General features: G+C 39.8%; 2 protein-coding genes across 6 annotated transcripts in view; one reads left to right on the top strand and one right to left on the bottom strand.

The window, feature by feature from the left end:
* Positions 1–27,272, top strand: part of phrf1 (PHD and ring finger domains 1) — a 37,175-nt gene that overhangs the window by 2,073 nt on the left and 7,830 nt on the right. The window contains exons 5-20 of one of the 4 annotated variants that reach the window (XR_013282800.1): positions 1,038–1,234; positions 3,162–3,245; positions 3,593–3,726; positions 5,199–5,290; positions 6,294–6,469; positions 6,714–6,846; positions 6,919–7,028; positions 7,125–7,318; positions 7,403–7,525; positions 7,964–8,118; positions 10,922–12,716; positions 12,801–13,945; positions 14,032–14,102; positions 15,149–15,358; positions 15,449–15,638; positions 19,200–19,385. Coding sequence is in view for 2 of the 4 variants with exons in the window: in XM_077515969.1 (XP_077372095.1) it covers positions 1,038–1,234; positions 3,162–3,245; positions 3,593–3,726; positions 5,199–5,290; positions 6,294–6,469; positions 6,714–6,846; positions 6,919–7,028; positions 7,125–7,318; positions 7,403–7,525; positions 7,964–8,118; positions 10,922–12,716; positions 12,801–13,945; positions 14,032–14,102; positions 15,149–15,358; positions 15,449–15,586 (4,757 nt within the window). In the remaining 2 variants the exon portion in view is untranslated. Of the gene's footprint in view, positions 1–1,037; positions 1,235–3,161; positions 3,246–3,592; positions 3,727–5,198; positions 5,291–6,293; positions 6,470–6,713; positions 6,847–6,918; positions 7,029–7,124; positions 7,319–7,402; positions 7,526–7,963; positions 8,119–10,921; positions 12,717–12,800; positions 13,946–14,031; positions 14,103–15,148; positions 15,359–15,448; positions 16,063–19,199; positions 19,386–27,272 lie in introns of those variants that run through there. The other 3 variants (XR_013282801.1, XM_077515970.1, XM_077515969.1) reach the window with 3 other exon arrangements.
* On the bottom strand, positions 17,690–24,789 carry irf7 (interferon regulatory factor 7). Of its 2 annotated transcripts, XM_077515972.1 has the most exons (10): positions 24,416–24,789; positions 24,092–24,245; positions 20,333–20,501; positions 20,176–20,249; positions 20,009–20,060; positions 19,852–19,914; positions 19,431–19,618; positions 18,195–18,396; positions 17,997–18,112; positions 17,690–17,900 (listed from the first exon to the last, which is right to left on the bottom strand). In XM_077515972.1, the coding sequence occupies exons 1-10, from the start codon at positions 24,421–24,423 to the stop codon at positions 17,700–17,702; spliced, it is 1,227 nt and encodes a 408-aa protein (XP_077372098.1). In that variant the 5' UTR covers positions 24,424–24,789; the 3' UTR covers positions 17,690–17,699. The 2 variants fall into 2 exon arrangements, with proteins under 2 accessions (XP_077372098.1, XP_077372097.1); XM_077515971.1 differs by lacking the exon at positions 24,416–24,789 and having other exon boundaries at positions 24,092–24,259.

The following is a 27,272-nucleotide window of genomic DNA, read 5'->3' as shown; positions in this document are numbered from 1 at the left end:
CACAAAGCGCTTTACAGAAAAAAAACCCATAATATAATATAAAGCATTAACAGTAACACCAATACAAGACAATCACAACAAATCAACATTCTTCCATTCCTACATACGCTTTGATGTTTGAAGCACTTTTTAGATGAAAGAGGACAGAATCAGTCTCCTTTCAGCAGTTGATCAGAGACACGATCTCAACATGCATGACATTACGTTAGCTACAAGCTAAGTTTGCTTATAAGCTAGCTCATAAACAAGCAGCTGCTGCGTTCGTGATGAGCACCATACACACAAAAAGAATGGTCCGATTTTCCAGTCCCATCCAAACTGCCTCTCCTCCAAGCGCCAAACCTCCATCCAGTACACGCCCCGCACACATCACCGCGCTTAGCGGCGACGTTCATGTCCTCAGTTCCACCGCCATCCATCTTAGCTCACCAGCATAGACTGTCCAGTAGCGCCGACTTCTCCGAGCAGAAAGGGGCTGTGACAAATGCTGCCTGTTTCCTGGCACAAAAACACAAGCGACCCGCAGTTCCCCGATGGGCAGTCAGATTGCACCGACATTCCCCCATCAGAAACTGTGCTAGTGCAAGCATGCTGATGAATGGGCACAGCCACCGGGCGCCGACACTGTCCCTCGAGGAATATCACGGCCAAACTGCAGACAGTCCAGTCAAAATCGGGTCCACAAAAAAGACGAGATGCCACATGACAAGAAAAGAGACAAAGACGGCTGCTGTAGCTCAAAGCGCCATCAACAAACAGCCAAGACCAGAGTGTTGCCAGACACACCGGAACACACCATCTTGTCGAGGCCATTAAAAAAAAAAAAAAAAAGGAAAAAGAATTGCACTGACGCTTTAAATTGAAATCATCACATTTCATAGTAAAATGGGTAAGTTTGCCCATAAATTAACTTAATGAGAAATGGGAAAACTGATATAACGGACAGTAGTTACATGTTGATGTATCTCTTGACTATATTAGTTTTTTTATATTTGTATTAATGATCAAGAACATATACTGTGTATTATCCACATAAGATGAGGATGAAGAAGAGGACACTAAAGCTGAGGATGGAATTGTAGCCAAGGCCTCTGCAACCATTTCAGCAATGAGCTCAGATGAGGATGCAGATAAATGTCCCATCTGCCTCAACACCTTCAGCAACCAACCCGTGGCAACGCCAGAGAACTGTGAGCATTACTTTTGCCTCGACTGCATCCTTGCTTGGTCCAAGGTAAGACGACAAGTTTTAATTTCTCAACTGTGACAGTTAAATATGTTGCTTGTATCATAGTTAACTTGTACCAAATGTTTGCATTATACTTAAACAAAAACATGGACACCAGCATATACTGTATGATAGAGAAAGTTAATTAGATTTTAACCTCTCAATGGGCAACGGAAAATTAAAACCATTGTGAATTGTGGCGCACGTGAGGCTTCTGCAAATCTGAGGCTTATAATCGCACAACTTCATTCAGCTTTATCTATAAAGTGTAACAAAGTACTTTCCACAACACATGACATAAAACGTTAAAAACCAACATGGGAACCACGTTGGCATGTAAGCCTACTCAGTCCAGTCTACTGCATATATGTGACAACAGAGTCACAACTTGGAAACTCATGGAGCAATATCTCTTGATCGCGCTACAGTGCTGTTTACTAGCGCTGTGGTCAATCCTGGAACTAACATGCATTGACAGCACCTGTACAAAAGGGAATTTTGAGTGGACAGATCACTACTTTCTGTCGGTTATACGCGGAGTCTGTTGGTTGTTGGTCTGTGAAATTGAGTTTCCGTTGTATTTCTAGTCTACATGTCTCAGGGCTTTATTAATTCTGTCACTATAGAACGAGGCCAAGTGACTATCACTTTGCAAAAAACTATTAGGTTTTGTCTGGTGTCCTATGAGTACAGTTAGTTTTACTTTACTATTTGTATTTTTGTTTTACTTTAAATTTTATTACAATGTAGTTTTATTTGATAGTTAACATCTCTAAATACTTGCATGACAATTATTTCATGCACAATTAATGATAATGAATATTTTTTTCTTTTTGTGCATTATTTCCATTGTTTGTTTCTTTTGTTTTTTAATTTGAGAACGATGAGCCAGTGTCACAGAACAACAGCTTGTATTTAAATTAGTGCTGTCAAATGATTAACATTTTTAATCTGATTAATCACACTTTTTAATTTTGATAAATCATGATTAATTAGCTAATTTACTTGTGTAATATAAAATAAATACAAAATACCGTAATATTTTGACAACGCATTTTATGAGATGAATGTTATTTGCAAACATTGATTAAATGCATGGACGCAATTGCATGCATGCGTGTATTGCTCAAAACGTAACAGCATCATATCAACTGGTTAAAATTCAGCAATTATTAATTAATTAAATGCAAATTACTTTTGTATTATCTAAAGTGCCGTTGGGGAGTTTTTTAAAGCGAAATTTACCACCGAGCACACCAACTGGAGTCACCCCGCTCATCTTGCGATTAATTAATCTATTAATGCTTTAACTTTGACAGCCCTAATTTAAATTTAGATAAGATAAGAAGCTTTATTGTCATTATAAAATGCAACAAATTTTGTTTGGTTGCATCTCTGAATAGCAGCGTCGAGTCACATTAAAAGACATAATTAATCCGAAAAATAGCAGTAATAAAAATAGTAGGAATAAAATAAATAAATAAATGAGGTGTTGAGTTTTAGCTTATAAAACATATATTCAGTTCGTTTTCTGTTGACTGGCACATCCTTAACATAGACAAATCCACCTCCCACTGCATTCCACTGGAATTGATGTCAAAGTGCACACTGGCTCACTTTGCATTTCTGGGATGATCAAGTGATGTTCGCATTCGAAAGCATACAACAGTCACAGTTAAAATGGCTGCTCTCTTTGATGAATGAAAACAAGTGGATTAATCTGCTTCAATTATTATTACACCAATGCACTACTAATCAGAATGGCATCACTATGTTTAGACAGAGAACATATTAACGAAAATGACTTTTTATTTTTATTTATTTTATTTTTTATTTTTTTCCTTTTACACTTAAAAGTTGTATTCAAAAACTTTGCGAGTAGAATGGAGAATAGCATCAAATTCTGGTCTGATGTTTTTACCTCTCTTTTTAGAATGCAAATTCATGTCCTGTGGACCGTATTACATTCTACAACATATACTTAAGGACATCTCATGGCGGAAAAGTGCAGAAAATGGTAAGTGGGGGGGGGTGGGGGTGGGGGTGGGGGTTTGGGTGTGTGTGTGTGTGTGTGTGGGGGGGGGGTGTTCACTGCTTTTTCCATCATATGCAAGAGATCCAATCAAAAATCCCAAATGAAAAAGTATAGTAAAATGTGTGACAGACACAATCAATGAAATTACTTCACTTAAATCACTATAAATAATACATCAAGTTTGTGATCTGGTGTGCCTAGTTGACACTAATATCATAAATCTCTCAGGGGTCTGTGTTTTTAAAAAAACAAAGTGTACACCAGAAATGGCTTGGTTGTCTGTATGTACTGTATCTAGAATAAGTTTGTTGTACTTATACTTCATACAGATTACAGTACAAAAACCGGTGAGGGAAGACGGGGATGTGACTGTTGATATGGACTTGGAACAAACCAACTGTGAGGTGTGTCAGGGCAGTGATCGAGAGGACTGTCTTCTCCTCTGTGATGGCTGTGACGCTGGGTGAGACATTCATCCTTTCAAGACACTTGTAGCACTATGTGGCAGTAGCGATCCGATCGATGGGCTAGCGATCGTGATCGGACGATTTTACAGCGCCTTGCAAAAGTATTAATCCCCCTTGAGTTTTTCAAGATTTTGGCACGGTACGGCCACAAACATAATATCCATCCATCCATCCATTTTCTTGACCGCTTATTCCTCACAAGGGTCGCGGGGGGTCCCGGCGCCTATCTCAGCTGGCTCTGGGCAGCAGGCAGGGGACACCCCGGACTGGTTGCCAGCCAATCCCAGGGCACACAGAGACAAACAACCATCCACACTCACAAGCACACCTAGGGACAATTCGGAGCGGCCAATTAACCTGCCCTGCATGTCTTTGGAATGTGGGAGGAGACCGGAGTACCCGGAGAAGACCCACGCGGGCACGGGGAGAACATGCAAACTCCACCCAGGAAGGCCGGAGCCTGGACTCGAACCGGAGTCCTCAGAACTGGGAGGCGGACGTGCTAACCACTCGCCCACAAACATAATATTTCATTGAAATTTTATGTGAAAGTTAAACACAAAGTAGCACTGCTCCGGAGACACCGCTGGTGAGTGGAAGAAGGTAATGTCAGATGAGACTAAATTATTTTTTATTTTTTTGGCCTACATGACAAACGCTATGTTTGGAGTAAGAACAACACTGCTCATAAGTCTCAACACATAATCCCCACTGTCAAACATGGTGGTAGAAGCATTATGCTCTGGTGTTTTTCTTCTGCAGGAACAGGGAAGATGGATGGCACAGAATACAGATCAATCTCGGAAGATAACCTGTTTTCACAAAAGCTCGCGATCTAACTTAGCTGAGCTGAAGCTGGTTTGCTAGGGTGAATGGGCAAAAATTCAGTTCCTCGACATGCAAAACTGATAGACCTGAATCTGTATTTGCAGCAAAATGGGGTTGACAAAGTATAAATTCATGTGGGAATGAATTCTTTTGCACACCCAACTTTTCAGTTTTTTGTTTTTTTTTTAAGCAGTAAAACAAGTCTGAAATAAGATATCCACATGGTTTGACTTCACGATTGTATGCTACTTTGTGTTTAACTTTCACATACAATTTCAATGAAATCTATTTGTTTGTGGTCGTACCATACCAAAATGTTGAAAAACTCAAGGTGGATGAATGCTTTTGCAAGGTGCTGTATGTGCTCAGCATATGTCGATCAATGCCTTTCATTGCCAATAAGAAAGAAACAATCAACCGCAGCTTGTACTTTGCAGCATGAGGTTATGACTTTTACTTCGCAGGTATTATTTTTCACCAATTCCGTAAATGCCAAGGGAACACAAAAATACTGCAAGTTAACACAAAATACAAATTTTAGGTTGACTGAATGACTGTTATGCTTTCCTACTTCTAAAACAAATATGGTAGCATACTAACAGAGCACTTGAGTTATTGGTCAACTTCCCTTTTTTGACAGTTACCACATGGAATGTCTCACACCACCTCTGGACACTGTTCCTGTTGAAGAATGGTTCTGTCCTGAATGTGTTGCTAACAACAACCACTCAGGTAAGTTAGGCATAATTTGTTTTTTAAGGGAGTAAACCTACTTGAAATTTGTTTTTGCTCAATATGTATTCATGTATAAAGAGAGAGACAGATATCATGATATGCTTTTTTTTTTTTTTTTTTCAATACCGATATCGGTTATCAGTAGTCACGGAGGCCGGATAGCCAATATTCATTTGCTGTAAAAGTTAAAATGTTGGCATCAAATTTTTGAATAATGCAAACCCTAACACTTCTTTTCATTGGATTATCACACTGCACTTTTCATTTTATATGCGTAAGACTGCATAACAGACAGAGACACTCCCGGCTGCATTCGAGGCAAAATTCCGGAGTTTTAAATGAATCGCTTATATCGGCCGTCAGATAAAAAAAAAAAAAGGCTGATGCCGATATGTCAAATATCCGCCCCGATTATCGGCCCGGCCGATTATCGGTCTATCTCTATAATTAAGTTTATTCAGTTGTCTAATTATGTTGTCTTAATAACAACGTTGTGGCATAAGTTTATCTAAATGCATCGAGGATTATGAATTACAGAGCACTTGTTTACACTATTCTTTGAGCAGGTCGTCCTGTCTCAGGAAAATTAGCCGCTCACCCCGGCCGTATACTACGGCTTTTGACAACAAGGGTCAGAGCTAGGGGGCAAGGAAGAGAGTCTGGAAAAAGCAGCCCCTTTAAAGATATTATACTCACAGAGGCAGTGATTTATAGACTACACTTTATACGTACATCTATTAGATTCATTGGACACATCGTTTAACCGAAATACTGTACTTTGTGACGTGACAGTTTGGCGACAGTAGAACGGCTTTTTCACACATACATTTTTAGAAAATGGCAGATAACAAAACTCGGTTGGTAACTTGCATGTCATACTTGATGGGAACTCAAGAGATCCCACTATTTGTATAGAAGCAATTAAAAAGTAAAAATTTGCATTGTATGTTATAAGTGTGGAGGCTTAAAAGTATTGACTCAATTGCATTTCTTTTTGAAGGATCAGCAGGAGAACAGAATCAAACCCAAAGGCTCCCATCTACTGCCCAGGCGACAACCAGTCATTCCCCGTCCCGAGCTGCAGGTCCAACACGAGCCATCGCCCGCACTCAGCACAGTGAGCGGGTTCGTGCCAATGTGAATCGACATCGAATCACACAGGCACGCACATCGCAGGTTTGGCATGATGGCGTGATGCTTCTTTCTTGTTATTTATTTATTTGTGTGTGTTGATGGATGTGGTTCAGTGTGTTTAGTACAATTTTTGGTGCAAAGGAAATGTACTCACCTTCAGGTGATATTGACAACAGGAGAGTGATGCATGTGATGTAATAAATATGCATGTGTTTGGTCCTATCTACCAGAATGGACTGATAAAATAAACCTTGACCATGATTCATATACTGCTGTTTCTTTATAGCGTGCTCCAACATACCAGATCCAGTCTAATTGGCTGGATGAGACCATCAATGCAGTGGTTGCTGGGCTGAACACAGCTATATATGTAAGGGACCTCACACCTCGTGCTCCAACCAAACGCAGGCGCAAGACTGGTAAGGAGGTTTACATAAATCTAACAGTGGGAACAATTGTACCAGAAAAAAGTAACACATTTTATTAAACAGGAACACGCCGAAAGGCTACAAAAAAGAAGGCACGATCGGGTAAAAAAGTTGGTTCAACAAAACCTAAAAAGAAACGTAAAAGGAGGAAGACTAAATCCAAAAAGACATCAGTGAGTGTCATCAGCAATTGCGAACTTTCCACAAAATGTCATATTTAGTGCAATGTGAAATGACTAATTCTTTTCTATATTAATGCTTCATAATAGGTGGGGAAAAAGGTAGCGACCCCTCGGAGCCGCATTGCCAATAGTCTTGGCATGGCAAAGGACAGGAACAACTGTTCACTTCCTACAGTGTGTCGTCCCTCAGAGCACACGCTAAGCAGCATGCGAGCTGACATAGGTGCTGCATCCCTCTCAATCTATGGGGATCCATTTGACCTGGATCCATTTGTAGATCGGTATGATCACTGGTCCGTTATTATGTGATAACCTGCCCTTTATGATTAAGTAGTGTGTTACCTGTGGAACTGTTGTTTTGGCAGTGAAGAGGATGAGCAAGAAGTAACTGTGTCATCGTTGCTGGAGGCAAAGAGACGAGGGATCTCTCATTCTGCTTTTCGCTCTCACCAGCCTGTTGCTCGACCTGTCAGTGCGGGCATCTCAAGGTAAAAATCCACCACAATGTATAGTGTTTTTTTTTTTTTTTCTTTCTTGACTTAGGCCTGGTTCACACGGCAAGATTTGAAAATTGTCGGCCGATTTCCAATCTTTGACAGACACCACACGTGAAGAGAAAAAATCACGGGAGTTCCAGTTTTGAACCTACCGTGTGTGTGCATCCACACCGCACAAGCACACACCACACACGAGCCGATTATCTGTGAAGATTATCGCTTGCGTCTCGGCGCGTCCTTAGGATTGTCGGGAGGGGAAATTCGGGGCTAAAATCGGGCCAATTCTCCTGTCGTGTGAACCAGGCTTTACCAGTGATGTATGTGTATATTTGATTCCATCAATTGCAAAACTATAGAATCTTAAAAAATAAAATAAAAAGATCCTGTAAGAGAAAAGGGAGACAACCCAATATATTTGTGTGATACCAGGTGGGGTGTGGATGTTCCCCAAACTGGAGGCGTTGTGGAACCAGCGCCAGTGCCTGACTTGCTGGGTAACATTCTTTCAGGGCAAAGCCTGCTCTTGATGGACAGCTCTGATGTCGTCATTCGTCGTGATGGTTCTCTTAAAACATCTCAATCAGGTAGGGGTGTAAATCTCTCCAATCAAGACGGTTCGATACACATCTCGATACATGGGGTGCGATCCGATACAAGGACGGTTCCATTTTAAAATGAAACGATTCGGTTCGAATCAGTAGGATTACGATTCGATGTTCGATTCAGTAGGATTACTATTCGATTCGGTTCGATTCTGTGTAGCGGTGCACCAATTAATTACTCAACGATTAGTTAATTGTCAAATTAATTTCCAATTATTTTGTTACTCCATTAATGGTTTGAATATCTTGTTTAATTTAAAGTGATCAAAATGAGTTGTAACTTGTACATTTGAGAAAATCTGCTTTTATTTTGTAAATACAGCGATCTGTAATTTTCTAACATGTTGCAGACCAAATTAGTAACTATCAGTCTTTTAAATTGCTGTTTTATACATCAGCCGTTTTATACATCTGCCGAAATACTCCACTCGTAAGTTGTAACTACTAATTCATATATTTTTCAAAGTGCCACCTTACTATGTGTAAACTAATTAACGCTCAAAACGGAAAGAACGTATCATGGCGGACAGATTATTTAAAAAAAAAAAAAAAAAAAAAAGCATACGAACATGGAGAAGAGCACGGAACTTTTACAAGGTCATTTTCGTTTTAAAGTTTTGCTAGACGGCACAGTCGACAGAAACAAAGCTATTTGTAACCACTGCAGAGCTGAATTTTCTTATCACCGGAGTACATCCAGCCTGAACTATAATCTAAATGCAAAACATACGGTCGACACTACTAAACCATTCAACGAAACAAACAGTGGAGCGACGCTTCGTCAGACTACGTTAGATGCAACTCGTGGAAGAACTATCGATAAACAAAAGCAACAGAAGCTTACAAATGCGATCGCCAAATGGATAGCAACGGACTGCAGGCCTCTAAGTGTTGTGGAAGATGTTGGATTGAGAAATGCTTTTAGAGTCGCAACAAATGATGGTGGGTATGAGCTTCCATCAAGATGTACCGTCACAAGAAGAATACACGAGTTGTACGAAAATGAGAGTACTGCAAAAGAGACAGATTTACGACGAGCACCTTTTGTTGCTCTCACCGGGGACGACTGGATGTCATTGGGTAACCATAATTACCTCGGGGTTACAGTGCATTATAATGATGAACGGTGGGCGCTGCGTTCACATGCAGCTTCCTTCTCATCCTAAAATGTTAATAACCTTGTATGTCTTAGCAACTTAGCTTAGCTTTGTGCAGAGGACTAAAACGTACAATTGCAGGATGTCACAAATGCTGCTCCTGGTTGAAAGCATAATGTTTCTGCTGTTACCTCAGAGATTGTCATAGCCTAATGTTATGATTGTGGGTGATTTTTATTTTTTTTATTTATTTAATTTTTTAAAATTATTATTATTTATTTATTTATTTATTTATTTATTTATTTAGTTCAAACGGTATAATGAAACCCTCGCAGTGGCTATAAGATTTAGGTTATTTATTATTGTTTTATTTGAGATTAACCGTGAGTATTTACTTTAACTGCAGGTGTATGAAAAAGGTTTTAAGTGTTAGCCCCACAAATGTTATGGCACTTAAATTTTTTTGGCAAAACAGTTCAAATAAATGGTGCAATAAAATACTTTGGAATTATTATTTTTTTTAATTATTTTAAATTTTTGTATATTGCATGATTTTGTGATTAATCGTGATTAATCGCAAGGACCTCATGCAGTTAATTGCAATTAAAAGTTTTAATCGTGGCCCAGCGCATATATATATATATATATCCAGGGTGTACCCCGCCTGCTGTCCAAAGCCAGCTGAGATAGGCTCCAGCACCCCCGCGGCCTTTGTGAGGAATAAGCGGTCAAGAAAATGGATGGATATATAATCGTAGGTCTAGTAATCATCATTAATCACATTAAATAGGTCGTGCCGCGCCTTACAGGAAGCTGCCATGTTTTGCCACCATCTTTCTGCTACCAATACCGAAGTAGAAGAACTCTGCGAACGTAGTTAGCATCTGGTGGAGTTAGCCAGTGGGTTGACTGCCACTTACCTTCCACAGATGAGTCCCTTGGTTCAGGCTTCCATCACTTGTCATTCTCTGCTTTGCTTTTGCCAGCTTCTCCCGTTAGCCGCTCATGTTAGCTGTTCTTGCTAGTCATTCTTGTTAGCCACTACAGCGAATTCTTACGAACCACTCTTGCTCGCTGCTGCACCGCACGCCAAATAACAATTGGTAGTAATTGAGGGATGCTTGCCAAGTGTGGTCTCTCTGAGGCAACATAGTGTGCTATCTTCAAAATCGTTGCATTCTATTAGTTCACCACTAGATAGCACTGAATAGTCCACGCGGTCGCTTTAAAATTGCATAAAATGAATGGCAGTTTTCTAATCTTATAATTTCTTGTTCCTGGTCGTAAAACAGCCAAAAAAGGGTCGTGCGCACTGTTCCCTTGAAATAAGGCCTGGTATCTGCACAGTATCGATACCTGCTATCTGTACTCGCCTATCTCTACTTTTAACGCACAAACACACATTCTTTCTATTGTCTAACAAGGGGGAAATTTCCCCTTTTTTTAATTTTTTTTAATTTTATTTTTATTTTTTTTAACATGCTACATGCCTACCATGCTATATATGCACAACAGCAAACCCTGTAGATGTGGCCTCAATTGTAATGGTATATTGATGGAAGCAGCGACTCTGGTAACATTCAGTTCATACACTTTAAAAGGAAGAGTTAGCAACCACTGTGCAACCCCTAATATGAACACCTGCCAATATCCGTATGTTGTGCCTTACATTGTTCTTTAATTTTCAGCAGCGACTTTGTCTACACTGAAGCCAGAATTAAGAAAGCGCAGTAGCTCAGAGGAATCCAGTGGTGTTGCCCAGCCAGTGGTTTCAGCCAGCCTAGGAGAATGTTTTTCGTCCAATCGAGATGACAGACATCTACCAGGACCCTCCCACAGCAACTTGAACAGACCTTTCTCCCAGCGTTCCTCACGGGTACCTTCAGATGCCAGCCACATTCAGCCTCCTTGCTATCCTGATTTGTCCTCTAGAGGTCAGTTATCTTTCCAGCCACCTCTCAAAAACCGACCCGCACCATCATTTGGCATCCAGAGAGCCAGTGGTGCCTCCATGTGTAACACCCCCTTCCCATCTAAGGACTCGAACCCAAGCTCTTCAAGAAATACAGCACTAAAATCACAATGTCAACCCGTCAAAGCACCTACAAAGCCCACGTGGGTCGACGTGGACATCCTCCCAAGGATACCAAAAATAAAACGAGATGCTACAAATAATGATCATGGTAGCACTCATAAAAACAATAGTAATTCTTCCACCAGTATTAAAAATTCTGGTATGCCTGAGACAGCCTTGATCAGCTTTGCTGGGGACAACAACGGGCAGCAAAATGTTGCCCAACAAAGCAACACTGACCGGCAGCCTCAAAATCAAGGAGCTGGTTCCTCTCAAGCCTTCTCCAACTCATTCTCACTTTCCTCTTCCACGGTTTCTCCTTCCGCGCCACTGTGCAATTCCTCAGTGTCTTCCTCATCTTCACCATCCATAAGCTTCCGCATTAACGCCAGCGGGAACTCGCATTCACGACGACTCATCCTTCCATCGTCATTTGCTAGCGAAAGCAGCACACAGGATGAAAGGGGAGAGAAGCTGGATGAGGCAAAGAAGAGACAAGAAGAGCACAGAGATAAACAAAAGCAGTTGGCGTCACGCGCAGCTGCCAATAAGAAAAAAGATGTGAATGTCTATGACCCCTTTAATCCAACTTGGTCAGACTCAAGCAGTTCCGACAGTGAAGATGAGCACTTGAAGAGCAGATTTCATCAATTTAATTTTGTTCCCAGTTCAGCGTTCACTCATGATTTAGGAGCACAAGGTAAGCAGAAGATGCTACAAGTGACAATTGAAACACGTCCGAGTGAAGTTGCACGAGAACCGGGGAGTGCTCATTTACAGACATCATCACAGGTGGGCAGCTGTGCTCCAAGAGTTGTCAAAATTAAAAGCGAATCAATATTGCTGCAAAAAAAACCTGAGGACCTAACAGCGCTGAGTGGCATCAAGGTAAAGAGGGAGCCAGCACTTGCTGATTCAGGAAAAGACAACATGCTTGGAGACAATGTGACAAGTTGTTCCAAATCGGAGACGACAGTCAGGTTTTTACCTATCCAACATACCCTGGACTTTTTAAAGAGAGGGGAGGAAAGTGACCAGAGTGCCAGGAGTTCCAAAAATGTCTCCCAGGACAAAAAGATTGAGTCTTCGGGATATGGACCATCTTTTATCAAGGTCACATTAAAGGAAGAAATAAAATCCGACCCCACGCCTCCAAGAGATTTGAGCCATGAAAACAAAACTTCCACCACAATGGCTCCATCTACACAACAACACTCTACTTCAAACATCTCAGAATCCAACAGAGGCAAGACTAAGGACCATCTTGTCTCGAACCAGGGAGCCCAGAAGAAGAAAACAAACAGAGGGAGGCGATCAAGATCACGACGGAGGAGGGCACGTTCATCGTCAGAAAGTTCTGATTCCAGTTCTCCCAAGAACACTTGTAGAAAGAGGCGACGGAGATCAAGGTAAAGTGACATCAGCATTTTGTTTTTTCTATTTAAAAAATCACAAAGTTTGTTAATTGTTCCTCTATGATTTTTAATGTGAAGGTCTAGCTCCAGATCAAGCAGCAGGGAGCAGTCAAGGAGAAAACGATGTGATGAAAGCAGCCAGGAAAGAACTGATAGTAGCAAAAGTGGCCGTGATAGAAGAAGGGTGTCAAAGGGTCATCGTTCTCGGTCCAGATCACGGTCCAGAGGTAGATCCAAGGACCACAGACGTAGACGCTCCTATTCTAAATCTCCATCCAAGTCGCCATACAGGTCCAGATCCAAGGAAAGAAGGAAAGAGCGCATGTACTTGCGTTATGAAGATGTGAAGCCTTGGCAAAAAGACAAAAGGAGACCTCGGTCTAGATCAAGCTCAAGAGAGAGGAGGAGAGTGGATGGCTCATCTAAAAGTTTTCAAAAAACTTCAGTGTCCTGTTTTTCGACAAAATATGACAAGGACACTAAAAAAGAAACCGAAGTCTCACAAAGTTCTGTAAAAGAGGGGGAAAAATGTGAACTTAGAAATGATATGTCCTATTCTACCTCTGTTGCAGAAATTCAAAAGGAAGATGACATTGACACGAAAGCTATAGGAATTAAGAAAGATATAAAAATCATTGAAAAGGAAAAGAAAGATGAGCGACAATCTATAGATATGTTTCAACATTCTCCCACCCCCTCACACACTGAGAAAGAAGATACACCGTCGACCATCCAAGGGCAAAAAATAGAGCCCATTGAGATGGAAATATTTGAAACGATGAAGACAGAAGAAATTTGTGAAAGCACTCAAATTGAAGCTGAGTCAGTATCTTCACAATTGCCAGTCACCTCACCTCTCACCTCTGATGGTCACCAGCAGTCACCTAACCACTTTCAGCCCCTTGTCAAGGCCCCAGTGGACCAGACAAACACGATTGAGCTGAAAGTCCCAACGGAGCTGGCCCTAGACTCTGATGAGGACTACTTCATGGATATGGTGCTTGACAGCCCCGATCCTGTGAACCAAGAGCAGACTGAGGACATTGGTGCCAATATCAAACAGGAAGACATTGGTGTCAATGTCAAAAAAGAAGACATCAGACAGGAAGTCAAGACTGATGCAGAACAGCTGTTGACTGCATCCAAAATGAAGATTCAAGGGAAGAGAGTGACATGGAATATACAAGAGCCTGAAGGAACGCAACCAGACAAGTGTGTCAGCAGTAAGGGATGATTTCTCGTTTTCCACATTTTGCTGTCCAGTAATTGCTCCTGCATCTGTTTGATTTCTTGCCGTACTTTCTTTCAGAGATGGCTTTGTATAAAACAATGCTGAAGCAGGAGGCAGCTCACAGACCTCCATTCATTACCACCAGCCAGGTAAGACTTACTACAGTTGAGTATTTGGGTATGACACTACTACTTTCCTCTTTTATTATTGTTGTTGTTATTATTATTATTATTATTATTATTATTATTGCCCCTGCACACTATCACACCTGATTCAAAATGCACTTTCCTTGTATATCGGTGTCTTGGATTATGTCTGAGATTTTGGAGCTCCAAGTCGTCACTTGGTTGATTTAGGTTTATGTTGTTGTTTTTTTGTTGTTGTTCTCCCCCCCCCCCCCTTCCCCATACATTGCCGCTTGACGAAAGTTAAAAAAAAATAAAGTGAGTAATGAAGGAACGGTAATGCCCTCGCCTGGGGAAAAGTTGCAGATGTACTCTGTCGTTTATTGACAGGACAAAGAATCAAACATAAATAATTGAAGTGATATACAGTACTGTACTAGTAAATAGACTATGAATTAAACTCACAAGTCAAATTAGTTCCAAATATTTCTGAGTTCCTGAAAATGAAACTATGAAATGGCTTTGCTTTTTCAAAATAGTACATTTCTGTCTACATCAGCACTTGAGTCACTTCTTTCTTTGTTTTATATTTTAGTAACTGAAGTTCTGTACCAAGAGATAACATATGCGATAATTGAGTCACCAGTGGGTGGCAGTGTTTGTGCAGCAAGCCTTGGTGGCGCAACTGTTTGTGGCACATGACATCATTGAAAGCGAAACCTGAAAGTGGCGTCATTTCAGGTTAAATGAAACTAAAATTCACATAATGAAATCCAGGATATGATATTTCTCACTGAATAATATCAATATTGACATAATTAATTTAAACTGCTATGTTAATTCAATAACTTTAAATAGTAAAAGTTAAATAAAAAAAAAAAAAAGGTCATAATAAAGAATCAAGCTAATAGTATTACTGTTCTGCAATTTGTTATAATCGTCTTTCTACTTCAAATATTTCCACTCACATTAGACACGACTCAAGATAGCCAACAAAACTTCACCAAAACTGTATTGCTCTCTTGTGACTGGCTCTAAGTTGGGCCATTTTGCACAAACTTCCCGAACAGGACACAGGCAGACCTGCTTCAGTCAGTGATTCATCCAAGCAAGACGACAGCACTGTTCCGAGCGGAAGTGGCTGCCAGGCGTATTTGAAGAAGCTTCACATGCAGGAGAGAGCCATTGAAGAGGTGAAACTTGCCATCAAACCTTTCTACCAGAAGAGAGACATCACCAAGCAGGAATATAAAGACATTCTACGCAAAGCTGTGCAGAAGGTGGGTTCTCGGATAGTTGGATGAAATCATGATCGGTTGTTTTCATCTTAGACCGACGACTTTCAGTTGAATCATCATATGTTTCACTAGGTGTGTCACAGCAAGAGTGGGGAAATTAACCCGTTGAAGGTGGGCAATCTGATCAAAGCTTATGTGAACAAGTACAAACATGCTCGGAAATATCAGAAATCTGACACCAAGCCCATGAAGACGTCTGACGGCCGCTGATTGAAGTCCCATCAACACGCATTCGCTGGTTTTACAAGAGAGAGTTTTTCCAGTAAGATTTGATTTCTTCATCACAGTGGACGAGTTTGCATTTTGGTCTTTTGTTGGGATGCAACAAAAACTTTTCATGCACAGCTGAAGTTGTACCTTTAAGAGATTTTTCTCTATAAGTACTCCCATTCTCAGCAAGTGTAACTTTTTGTTCGGTGGATATTCATCAGTAGCCAAAGCTCCATTTTTTTGGGTTCACAGGCAGTTTTTGCGTTGTAAATGTTTAAGAAAAGTCACTGTTATTAAATCTTTGGACAACATGTCAGCAGGAAGTTTAATTTTAACTTGTAAATAATTTTGATTTAATTATGACCACCTACCTGTTTTTTTTTTCCGTAAATGCTGCCTGTTGCTAACGTCTCAATTTAATAAATGGATGAAGATTTTGTTACTTGAACAAAGATACAGTAAATGTAAATATGGTACTCTGTCTTCTTTTTTTTGTCAATAATTTGTAAGTAGCAGCATCTAATATACAACACTGCTAAACTTATGTGTACAACTTCCTCCCGATGGACACAACTCCTAACGGAGACAGAGGGACAGGAGAGAAAAACATTGTCTGCGTTCCCATTTTTTAAGCCACATAAGCTTTAGTTAATGGAACATAGTAAAGCTGCATTTTTATTTATTTATTTATTTTTATTTTTATTTTTTTTTATCTTTAAATCACATTTTAGCCTGTATCGCACCGAGATTTGCAGGCTTGCGAGTGTTCTTTTTTTTTTTTTTTTTCCCACAGGCTTCGTTCAGTGTTCCAAAACGTTGCAAAGACACTCGCCACACACTCTCAAACCCTTTCTATACTCACAAACCGTTTTTCTTGCCAGAGAAATTTTGAACATGTTAAAAAATTGATGGCAACAAGAAAAATGCCTTTAGAGTATAAAGAGGGTGTTTGAGAGTCTCTTGACAAGACTCACTATGTGCGCAAACCCTCACAAGCCTGCGCTGCTCAATGAGATACAAGCTGGACGTACGAGACAGAGGTATCACTCATTTTAATTTAGGGACCACTTTCATCAAAATTTCAAGTAGGCCGGACCAGTATGTTTGTGGTTTTTATTTTTTGGTACATTCCCATTCATTATTACCCTATTGCAAAAAAATTAGTGCATTTTTATCAAATCCGGAGTTACCACATTTCATGAATGTGGTAATCAGTGTACGCTCCAGTGGACAAAATTAGTAACGCGTTAAGTTTTGTGGAAAAACTGCAGTTTGTGCTCTGACCTCCCGGCCACATTGACAGGCCGGTTCTGGCCTGCATCCCGTATGTTAGAGAGCACTGCTTCAATAAGTAAATTGTACAATAGAAGGTTAATTTTATCTATGGGAAACATTTTTAATTTACGTGCTATGCAGGCTCAGCATTGTATTGGCAGTAGCTTCTTTTATTGGTGATTCACTGCACACTTAGTTTGGAAAAATTTAGGTTAAAAACTGTTAGCTCATAATTAGCTTTACAGTCAATAAGCAACTAAAAGTGGTTTAAAATGACCTACACTTAGAGGCTGAATACAATATACTAGGGGTGTGAATTGCCTAGTACCTGACGATTCGATTCGTATCACGATTCACAGGTCACGATTCGATTCGATACCGATTAATCCCGATACGAATTTATAAGTCGATTGTTGCGATTTTTTTTCATTCAAATTTAGAAAATACTAATCAGTAAGCTTGTAGAGTGTAAGATTTATATGAAAATGTATTATTTATTTATCTGAAATTTCAGTCTTATAGAGGTTGTAATCTGTTTCATGTTTGAACAGCATTAAAATAAAATATTAAGGCTTAATGTTCCGTTCATATAACATTCTTCCATGCTCAAGGTGTGAATCCTAAAAAAAAAAAAAAAAAAAAAAAAAAAAATCGATTCTGCCGATTATTGAATCGATTCGAGAATCGCGCGATGTAGTATCGCGATATATCGCCGAATCGATTTTTTTTAACACCTCTACAATATACTGTAGTTTAAAAGCAAAATTGACAGATATGAATGGCTAAAAAGTACACCATATTTCTCAAAAGTGAAGAGCTGCAAAAATAACCAGTTTTACTAAGAATTTATTGGCAAATGGGACAAAAAATCTCCACTGGACTGTTCGCTGAATTCAGTTGTCGGCGGGCTCAAGTGAGAAGCAATGAAATCCTGGAAGCTGTTGTGTGAAAACTGGAGACTGATGTTGGCGCTGTTTAGAGAAGAAGCTCCCTCACTCTGGGCCTTCTCGTGAAAAGTTTGGAAGATCAGCGGGACCACCTGTGTTGACACGGAGAAGGACACACTTTAGAGCACTTGTGTGTATAAAAGAGCATTTGACCTCCCATAATGTTTTTTGTTTGAATATGGCCTCACCTGAACAACAATCAGTTTCTGCTCGAGCGGTTTTCCATCCGGGAACATCTCTCCAAAACACATTGTGATGGTATAGTTAGGAGAGCTTCCCTTGTTCTCTTGAAACTGTTTTAGTTCTGGAACAAATGTAAATAAAACCAGTAACATTTCACTGTGTGCTAACCGCAATATGAATTAGTTTTAGACAATTACACCTACCGTGAACAAACTTTTGAACATTGAAGAGCTCCACACTCGTGTTTTTGGGGAGTTTTTTCGGGTGTGCTGGAGCCATGCTGGGTTGATCAGTGCTGGCAAACACACGGCAAGTGTCCTGCCTGATGCCATAAATGCCAGACTCATAAACCTCAAGGAGAAGACCTCTCTGGATACTGTTCAGGATGCGATTGGTGTACTCAATCTGGTGGAAAAACGGTAGTTAGAAAAAAAAACAAACGAACGGTGAGCCGTCTTTGTGTTTGGCCTAAAGGTATTTGGACGCAGTGTTGACGGTGATTAGTTTGCCTTCTGGTGCTTCCACCACCAAAACAGATTTTAAATAAAACATTGATTGAAGTGTAGACTCTCAGCCTTAAATTCAAGAGGTTTCACAAGAATACGGCTTTAACATTTTAGGAATGAGACATCAATTTTCCACGGTTGAAGTGTTTTCACAAAGAGACATATTTTGAACAGAATTCCAAATAGTCCTTGAATAAGAAAGCACCTGTAAAGTAACTGCTCTATACAATTTATTTATTTATTTATTTATTTATTTACTACTGATTGTAGGCCTACTTTCCCTGCGATTGGCCGGGGTGTCCCCCGCCTATTGCCCAGAGCCAGCTGAGATAGGCGCCAGCAACCCCCGTGACCCTTGTGAGGAATAAGCGGTCAAGAAAATGGATGGATGGATGTAGGCCTACTTCAAATTGATTTACTACGTATCCAAACTGCTGCTTATTACCAACTCGATCCCTAATATAAATGCCGTTTATCCCATTTGTTGGATGAAAAAAAATGGACGGTACCTGACCCGATGTGCTCATAGTTGTTTGAATACTTCTGAGCCACTGAAAATGAAGGCATTCTACATTTTAAAAGGGTTGCTAGCCAGTGGCCACAGCACAAACTCACTTATATTTTTAGATTTAACATGATACTTTTTTTGAACTATAGTTTAATACTGTGTGTCCATAACCTCTCTTCTTTCTCTGTTCCAAGGTCAAATCCGACAATCCAGTATTGAGTCTACAGTTCAATCAGATTGTTTTATTTCAAGTTTGACTGGGCCACTAAGTATGAATTGATTCTACGCCAGCTGCAAGAATGTCCACTTTCTGAACAACTACACTGCTAGTGACTCGTCCAATACTGTGAACTATAAAATTGAATAAAATCAGTTCTGTTGCCATAGGCCGTTTCAGACGAAGTGTGTTGAATGTTGCAAGGCACCTGTTTGTGGTCCAACAGGCCTTGAGTGGTGGGGAAGCAGAGAGGATAGGAGTTTTTCTCACAGGCCTCTTGGAGGTTGTGGAGTTGGAGACGAGCTGTGTTCACTGTAGTCTTTAACATTTGTCTTTTTCTGTAGTGGATGGAGACCTCCAAGTCAATACTCCAATACGGAGGCAGATATGGATTTACTGGGAAGAGAAAAGTCAGTCATGACTGAAAGAACAAGATCATGTCAAAGATTACGAGGGCTTCCTAGCGCTCCCTTAAGAGTTCCATTAGTACTGTCCATCAATGTACTGTAGTCTTTCCCTCACAGGGCTAACTCAAATGTTACTTTTTAATAACTGTTTTTTTCTGAAATGTCTTTTAATTGTGAGGTTTCAGTGTTTATTTACCTTCACAGAAGGAAGAAAATACCCACCTGGTAAAAGATGTGTAATAGTTTCAAAACTGTTTCCCTGGACAGTTGGATGCTGGAAATAATCTGTTGGGAACCCATTAGAGAGAGAGAGGGAATTAAATTTTAGCAAATAATGTAAGAGGGTCAAGTTTTATTTTAAGTAAGTAAATGGTTGTACCTGATGGTTGGCTGCCATGGTCTAAGGCCATAGAATTCTGAGCAAATTGTTGCTGTTTGGAGAGGAAAAAAATAGCATTGAGGTATTACAGCACTACAGAGCACACAGTAGCACAGACATTATTTTGATCATGATACGTGTCAGTTATACTGAAGGTAGAAATGCACCTCTGTGGGAGCCCTGTAGAGGTCTACAATCATGTCAGACTCCTCCAGTGGATTTTGTATACTTTCCTCTGGGCCTATAAATGAATGAAAAAGAACAAATTAAATTGTAAATTTGCTTTAGCAATTGAAGATCTGGATAAAGTCGAACCCGTCTTACTTTTAGTGTTGATAATCTCATAGATTTTATGAGGGTCTGCAGTCTTGGAGTTATCTTCAATCAGTTTGAAGTGTAGTGGGTGGTTGTTCAGGTTACAGCGAAAGTTTGTTTTCCATCTGGCCTTATTATTTGGGAATGTGCTGATTTTACCACTGACAACTGCCCAGTCCTGTGAACCATCCAGTCACATCTTGTTAGGTGGAATACAGTGGCAGCAGTTTGAACTGAATTGTCATTCAGTTTTACAGTGAGCAGCTCTGCAAATCAATGTAAATATACTATATAGATTAGGGATGAACTAGAAAGTCACTTACAGCTAGTAAATAATTAATTGAATTTGTATTCTGGCGACCAAGTTCCCACAAAGAACATGTATGACAGACAGTATTGGGAAATGTGAGGAAAGCGTACTCATTTGCGCTCTGGTCACTAACTACGGTGTAAACAAAGTGCAGCTCAGTTTTTGTTATGCTTTTGGTCGTGTGTCAAACTCCTTTGAAATGGTGTTTAATTCACTGCCTTTGACAAGTATACTTGTCAATTGTATTTTTTAGAGCGGTGCTAAATGGGGGCGAATCTGAGCATGCTCCACTGTAAATATCAAACTTGGAAACAACTTTACTGATGCCCAACCACCGGTAGATGACATCATTGCCCCATTTTATAGGAAATAAACACAGTTTCAGAGTCCATGGGAGAAATGGCTGTATTTTGGCAAACCTACATTTTTCTGCTGTCAATTATAAAAGAACGGGACGGGACAAAAACTAGGGAGTCTATTCTGTTATTTGGTAGATTCGGTTTATATATAATTATTGAATGTAATATCACGTGAGTATTGGAAATGTAAAAATTTTCTATAATGACTGGCAGTGAATGAGTTAGATGTAACATGCATATGTATTTTCTGACGATATTTTGAAATGGGGGTGTGGGGGGAGCTTTAATTTTCATATCTTAAAAGTGGGTTGCGACTACATTATGAAGATGTACGCCCTAGTGTGACATATTCACACTTTAGCTAATATGTTTTTGAGGTTGTAGCCATTTACAAAAAAAAAAAAAAAAAAAAAGAAGTTTTTTTTTAAATTTTTTTATATATATATATTTTGGCAAAAGTTCCTTGGCCAAAATTATGCAGTGTCTTTTTCAAAACACATCTGTCAAATCCAGTGTTCTGAATTTATAATTGGTTAGAATGTTCTAGATTGTGGTAGAAATTACCTCTATATATATATATATATATATATATATATATATATATATATATATATATATATATATATATATTAGGGGTGTCACGATTCGCCAACTCCACGATTCGATTTAAATTTCGATTTTGGGGTCACGATTCGATTTTTTTTTCGATTTTTTTTTTTTTTTTTTTTTCTCCGCTCCCCCACTTTATAACACAGAGGCATATGCTTCTGTAGGCTAAGGCTAGTCTATGATCATTGGTTCTATTCATTGTACAGTAAATCTTATTTCAAAAGATCGGCTACATATAGGTGATGCAATTTCCATATTATTTTTGTGTAAATTTATGTAATATATGATAATTGACATTAGGCAGGAATGATCAAATTCAAAGAATTTATTTACAATATAAAGTTAACCGTCTTGTTCTTACTGAAGTGTAAAATAAAAAATAAAAAAACAAAAACAAAAAGTCACAGTGGGTGCCTGCCATCTATTGACTGTTTTTGGTTACAACAGTGTGCTGTGCGTTCCTCTTAAAATAATGTGCAATGTGCAACAACAACAAAAAATATATTGTATCCAAAGTCATGGAACAAATACAGCCTGAACAAACTATATCCCAACATTTACAGTTGCTGGGCATACTGTAGCGTGGTTCAAGTACACTAATTAAATGTTTGAATCCAGCGTTTTCCAAGGCTGCAGGTCTGCTGCTATAAATAGACCTATGGATCTGGCGTTTCGCGCGAGCTGAAGTGTGTGGAAGTTTCACTGTAAATGAGGATGAAATAGTTGGTTGGACCGTTGTTTTCCCACTTCTAGTTGAATTTGATAAATCTAAATCTTTGTGATGCCTGCGTAAATGTCCCGTCATGTTTGTCGTGTTTCCCGTTGTTACGGCTGGCGGCTCGGGCCATTCAGTTTGAATGCGCCAGCGCGACACTCTGATTGGAGGACTGTGCCAGCGCGACACTCCGATTGGACGACTGTGCCAGCGCGACACTCCGATTGGACGACTGTGCCAGCGCGACACTCCGATTGGACGACTGTGCCAGCGCGACGCTATTGTGTATCCGTGTATTATACCCCTATTAGTTATTGTTTCTCCTCCGTTCTGTCAGTTCTGTCAAATGCGGTTATTATTTGTTCACCTTCCACTTTCACTCCCTTGTCAAACCCCTGCCTGAAATTTCAATTAAAACTACTCAGATGTTAAAGTCGACCCGTGTTTATCTACTCTATATTTTCTGTTATTGTGTTACTTCCCTTCCCCTTGACGAGCCGGGCGTAACACCGTGGCCGAGTACAGTACGCGCACATAGCATATCTTGCAACTGTGGTCTTTTTATCGACAACGTGAACGTTGTCGACATAACTCACCGGGAACGCAAAATGTTTCCAAACTGGTGACGAGAGAAGCGGGAGCGGCTTGAAGCACCATTGCTGTGTCTGTCCGCGCTTGCCATCATGACTGCAGGAGAAGTCAGCTAACAAGTGCCGTTAGCTAGTAGCTGAATGGCTGCGTCTCATTTGCTTTCCTGGGAGGTGGCGGTGGCGGCGGGCGCGGGGGGGGGGCATCGAATCGTGTGTCCTCTCTTCTATTTCGATGCTCGAAATCGTGACGTAATTTCGATCGATTTCGATAAAAAATCGAAATCGTGACACCCTTAATATATATATATATATATATATTTTAGATTGTGTCAGTAAATTACCATAACAGGGGTTTTTTTTTTGGACAGGGTTTGGAATACATTGCATGTAAAAAGACAAGCAAAAATACCAAATATTGTACACAATGTCTGTTGAGTCTTTTTGTCGCATTCTAATAGCATTTCCAACTAAAAAATTCAACAAATTGTGCCCTGCGATTGGTTGGCAACCAGTCCAGGGTGTCCCCCGCCTACTGCCCAGAGCCAGCTGAGATAGGCGCCAGCAGCCCCCGCGACCCTTGTGAGTAATAAGCGGTCAAGAAAATGGATGGATGGATGGAAATTCAACAAATTGACTTTAAAATGGTTAAACTCCAAATTTAGACTTAAAGCTGCTCTTTTTAACAATTTGCCCTTAAATATCTTGTCATTTTTTATTTGACCATTTATGACTGAAACTTTTTCTAATCAGTAAATTAACGCATTAGCTGTTGACACTGGCAACTTCTGCAAGCCTCTGGCCAATAGTTTTCAGACTGGATTTGGGTTTGAATTTCCCGCCCTCTCTCTGCGGATGTGACGTCATGCGCGCAGTATGTACGTGAAGGATGTTTGCAGTTTCATTTTTCATCACAGGTGGCAGTATCGTTTCAAAATTTAAGTTTGTGTTCAGTAGCTTTAACTGTATTGATGGACAAATGAAGCTTCATGAAGCACTTGATGTTTATTTACTCCTCTAGATGGCACTCTTTTTTTTCTAGATGCAGTGGAAAGGTAATCAATTTCCATTGCACGAGCCTTTATCTTTAAACCGAGAACACCAGTGAAATTTCATTTAAATATTGAATTGTAGAATGTGGCAAACAAGTGTATCAGCCTGGTAACATGATGCAACAACTTGACCTACATGAAATATTTTGGTGTCGACATCAGCGCAGTCCCTTTTGGAGTTGTGTTTCCAGGGAATTCGGATCTTGTTTGGAGCGACGTAGCACAGACCTTCATGCCGACCCGCCTGCACTTGCTCTATCAGCCAGCTGGCAAACGGTGGCTTGTGAGGGCTGAGATGAAACATGTTGCGTTAGTCATCACTCAGGAAGAATTGGGAGACTATCAGTTTAGTAATAGCTGAATAATCTGACACTGTAGGCTTTAAAGGGAAGTAAGATACCACACAATCACCCAATTGTCCACCTTCAAGCAAAATAGATTAATACAGAGAAAATCTTACCATTGCATTTCTTGGCACTTGTTCCTTCCTTGAGCAGGAGTTTATCTGATTCTTTCCGACACTGAATGAGATTTTATACACACGCCCACACACAGTATCGCGTGCCTCCCATTAAGTGGGAGGGCACCGCTTCCTGTGGTATTCCCTGCTTGAGAAGGTGTAGTGGGGGCAGCTTCCGGTGCATAAACTCAGCAAACCGGTGTTTTTTCAGGTTGTCTAAATCGACGTCTACTTTCGGTATTGGGTGAAAATGAAATTTGTCTTGGAATTATGACGTCATCGCTTGTCTTGCATCATCCTTCCGTCGTATTTCATCAGTGATTTCAACCAACTCAAGCCCTGAGACCAAACAATATATTCCAAATATTTTCTCAATCCCCTGATGATTAGGTGCTAGTTCTAAGTTTATTGCACAATTTACAATTTTGTCTTCATTTTGACACAAAGAGTTGTGAATCTGCCTTGCACCATTTTAATTTTTAAAACACGGCAGGTCAAGTATCACAATAGGATGGATAAACAAAAACAAGATGATTCCTGATCTATGATAATGCAGTGCTAATGAAAGTTGATTATAAATAATAGATCTGCGCATATATTTCTGTGGCTGAAACTAAAGTGTTATTGAAACCATCATGTGGCATGAAATCTCATCCACCTGCCCTGACTTTTATTTGACATTTTGCTCACCAAAATACTACATGAGAAATTACTCATGGAATTCGAGTTAAAGACATCATTTCTAAATGAGCTGTCATAATCCAGACCAAGGGACTTTTGGCGTCAGGACGCTGCAGGTGTGCGATTGTATTCTGTGTGAGTATTAAAAACTGATGGTGGGGCACACCAGCTTCATGATGTATTTCATCTTGAAAAACCGCCCACCCAACGGAGCTTCTATTTATAGCGCCACACTGTTTACACACCTCTGAATGGACCACAAAACTGGAGGATCAAGTTAGTTTTCACCTTTTCTTGGCGGCTTGTCCATTTTCTATACACAATCACGCAACAGTCCAATGTTTTTTGGCCATTGTATTTTCCAAAGCTTTTCCCCATGTTCTTTTGAAACATACACAGTTGAAATGTCAGTAATACAGAAGTGAGACATATTCAGTGTGGACACTTCCTCATTCCAGCTATGTGGACTCCTTTTGAGGTCTCAGGCCTCACGGCAGGCAGGAGCAGAAAGAGGATCATGTTGCACCTTACAATGACACAAAGATGATATTAAAAAATAAAAAATCAGCTTGTTGTGAGATCTGATAGGGATTTGTTTCTAAAATGTTCTTAATAAAATAGGATATGGACTTGTATTTTCTAATGTTTTTTTTTTTTTTTTAAAGTTATTTGTGGACTCCTTTGTTCATGATCTTATGCTGAATTATTTTTTTCGTTTTATGGCTCCCTGTGCTTTCCCCCTCAGTATCTTCTTGTATCGTTATATTGAGGTTCATAAAATTGGAGTCATACATGTCCGATGAGGAATAAGTGCAATGAAACACTTGACATTTGTCACAACCGGTTCGACGTGGAAAATGCTGATATTTGTCAATATATCCTCAGTGAGAAGTAATTTAGTAAAAGTTAACAAAATGTTAAGCTACCAAAAAAAATCTTGTCATCAAATTATGTCCAACATCAAGTTAATCAGCAGTCGTCAGACGTGTTTGATGACATTCCAGACTGCTGCTGGAAAGTAAGAAATTTTCCCACTTGGAACTTCCAAAGGTCCAAGCTCAACGTTACATAGCTTTGAGCTTGGACCTTGAATGATCAAAGTGAAAATTTCCGACTACCCCCTGGTACTGTAACAGCCTGCTGGTATTTTGTATTGTTGTTAAATTCATTTGAGTTTCAATTCTCATGGCGGTCCTCTTCATACGTCCACACTTGTCCCTGGTTTCTGCTCTTTATGGTAGGTTAGCCTGTTGAAAAAGATGCAACATGCACAAGTGCTCAGCAACAATCAGACCCGGTGGGGAGTCCGATATTTTGGGCCGCGAATCGGCAAAATCGCGCCGGTAGTAACCCACACATCATCAGCCCGTCAATAAAGAATATCCACATCATCACGTGTTGACTATCCCATTGTCAATCAACTGTAACTCCAACCCTCCTTCCAGGCCACACTGACTGCCTGCCTTTGTGTTACTAAGGTTGTCACCAAGTTACATAATTTAATATCAAAAGTAGCAATACTTTAATCCATGAATAGAAACAATAAACAGCATAACTATTAAACCTTGTCTGGACAAAACTAACACATAAAAGAGGCGAAACACAATCACAAGTGTTACTAATAGTAACAGCAACAAAGTATGATGGGATCAGTAGTGCACCAGAAGTGGTGAGAACATATGTCAAAATAAGAGCACTAACAGGAAGTACAATGTTAGCTGCCTTAATCTTGCTGGTTTAACTTCATTTGCTAAGTGTGTCTTGTCTTATCCCATTTAATGTGCATTTGCTTATTGGTTTCTTTTTGCCTTTTTTTGGTCCATTTACTCTTGACATACTTGTTCAAATAATAATAATGTAATCGCATTCAATTGTAAATTATATTTTTGATCCAATGTAATAGTAGTATCGTTGGAGGGAATGCTCATCTGTTTTACATTGATAGACAAACTGTCAAATTGTGTATGTTCATTAAAATGTGAACTAAAGAAACTCCAGGGCTGAAAATGAGTCCCAGCCCTGGCAATGATCCTCTGCTATAATTTGAAAACTTCAGTATTTACTTCCATCCATCCAAAGTAGTATTATTAATTATTATTACTATAAACAATAAAGATGATTTTCTCATTTTAATCTTAATAGCTTATTGAAACTTTGATATTGCTGCCATTATTGT

The sequence above is a fragment of the Festucalex cinctus genome, chromosome 3 (genome assembly GCF_051991245.1).
Source record: "Festucalex cinctus isolate MCC-2025b chromosome 3, RoL_Fcin_1.0, whole genome shotgun sequence".
Taxonomy (NCBI): domain Eukaryota; kingdom Metazoa; phylum Chordata; class Actinopteri; order Syngnathiformes; family Syngnathidae; genus Festucalex; species Festucalex cinctus.
Note: the sequence above shows the minus strand (reverse complement) of the source record. Positions and strands in the feature narration are given on the sequence as shown.

What these genes read in the sequence shown, in the direction of transcription:
- irf7 (XM_077515971.1), bottom strand. Translation starts at nt 24,259, where the DNA reads ATGTTTCATCTCAGCCCTCACAAGCCACCGTTTGCCAGCTGGCTGATA. An exon ending in TCGACACCAAAATATTTCAT is followed by an intron (nt 20,502 to 24,091) that starts GTAGGTCAAGTT and finishes GATGGTTCACAG; the next exon opens with GACTGGGCAGTTGTCAGTGG. An exon ending in AGAAACTGATTGTTGTTCAG is followed by an intron (nt 17,901 to 17,996) that starts GTGAGGCCATAT and finishes GTGTCAACACAG; the next exon opens with GTGGTCCCGCTGATCTTCCA.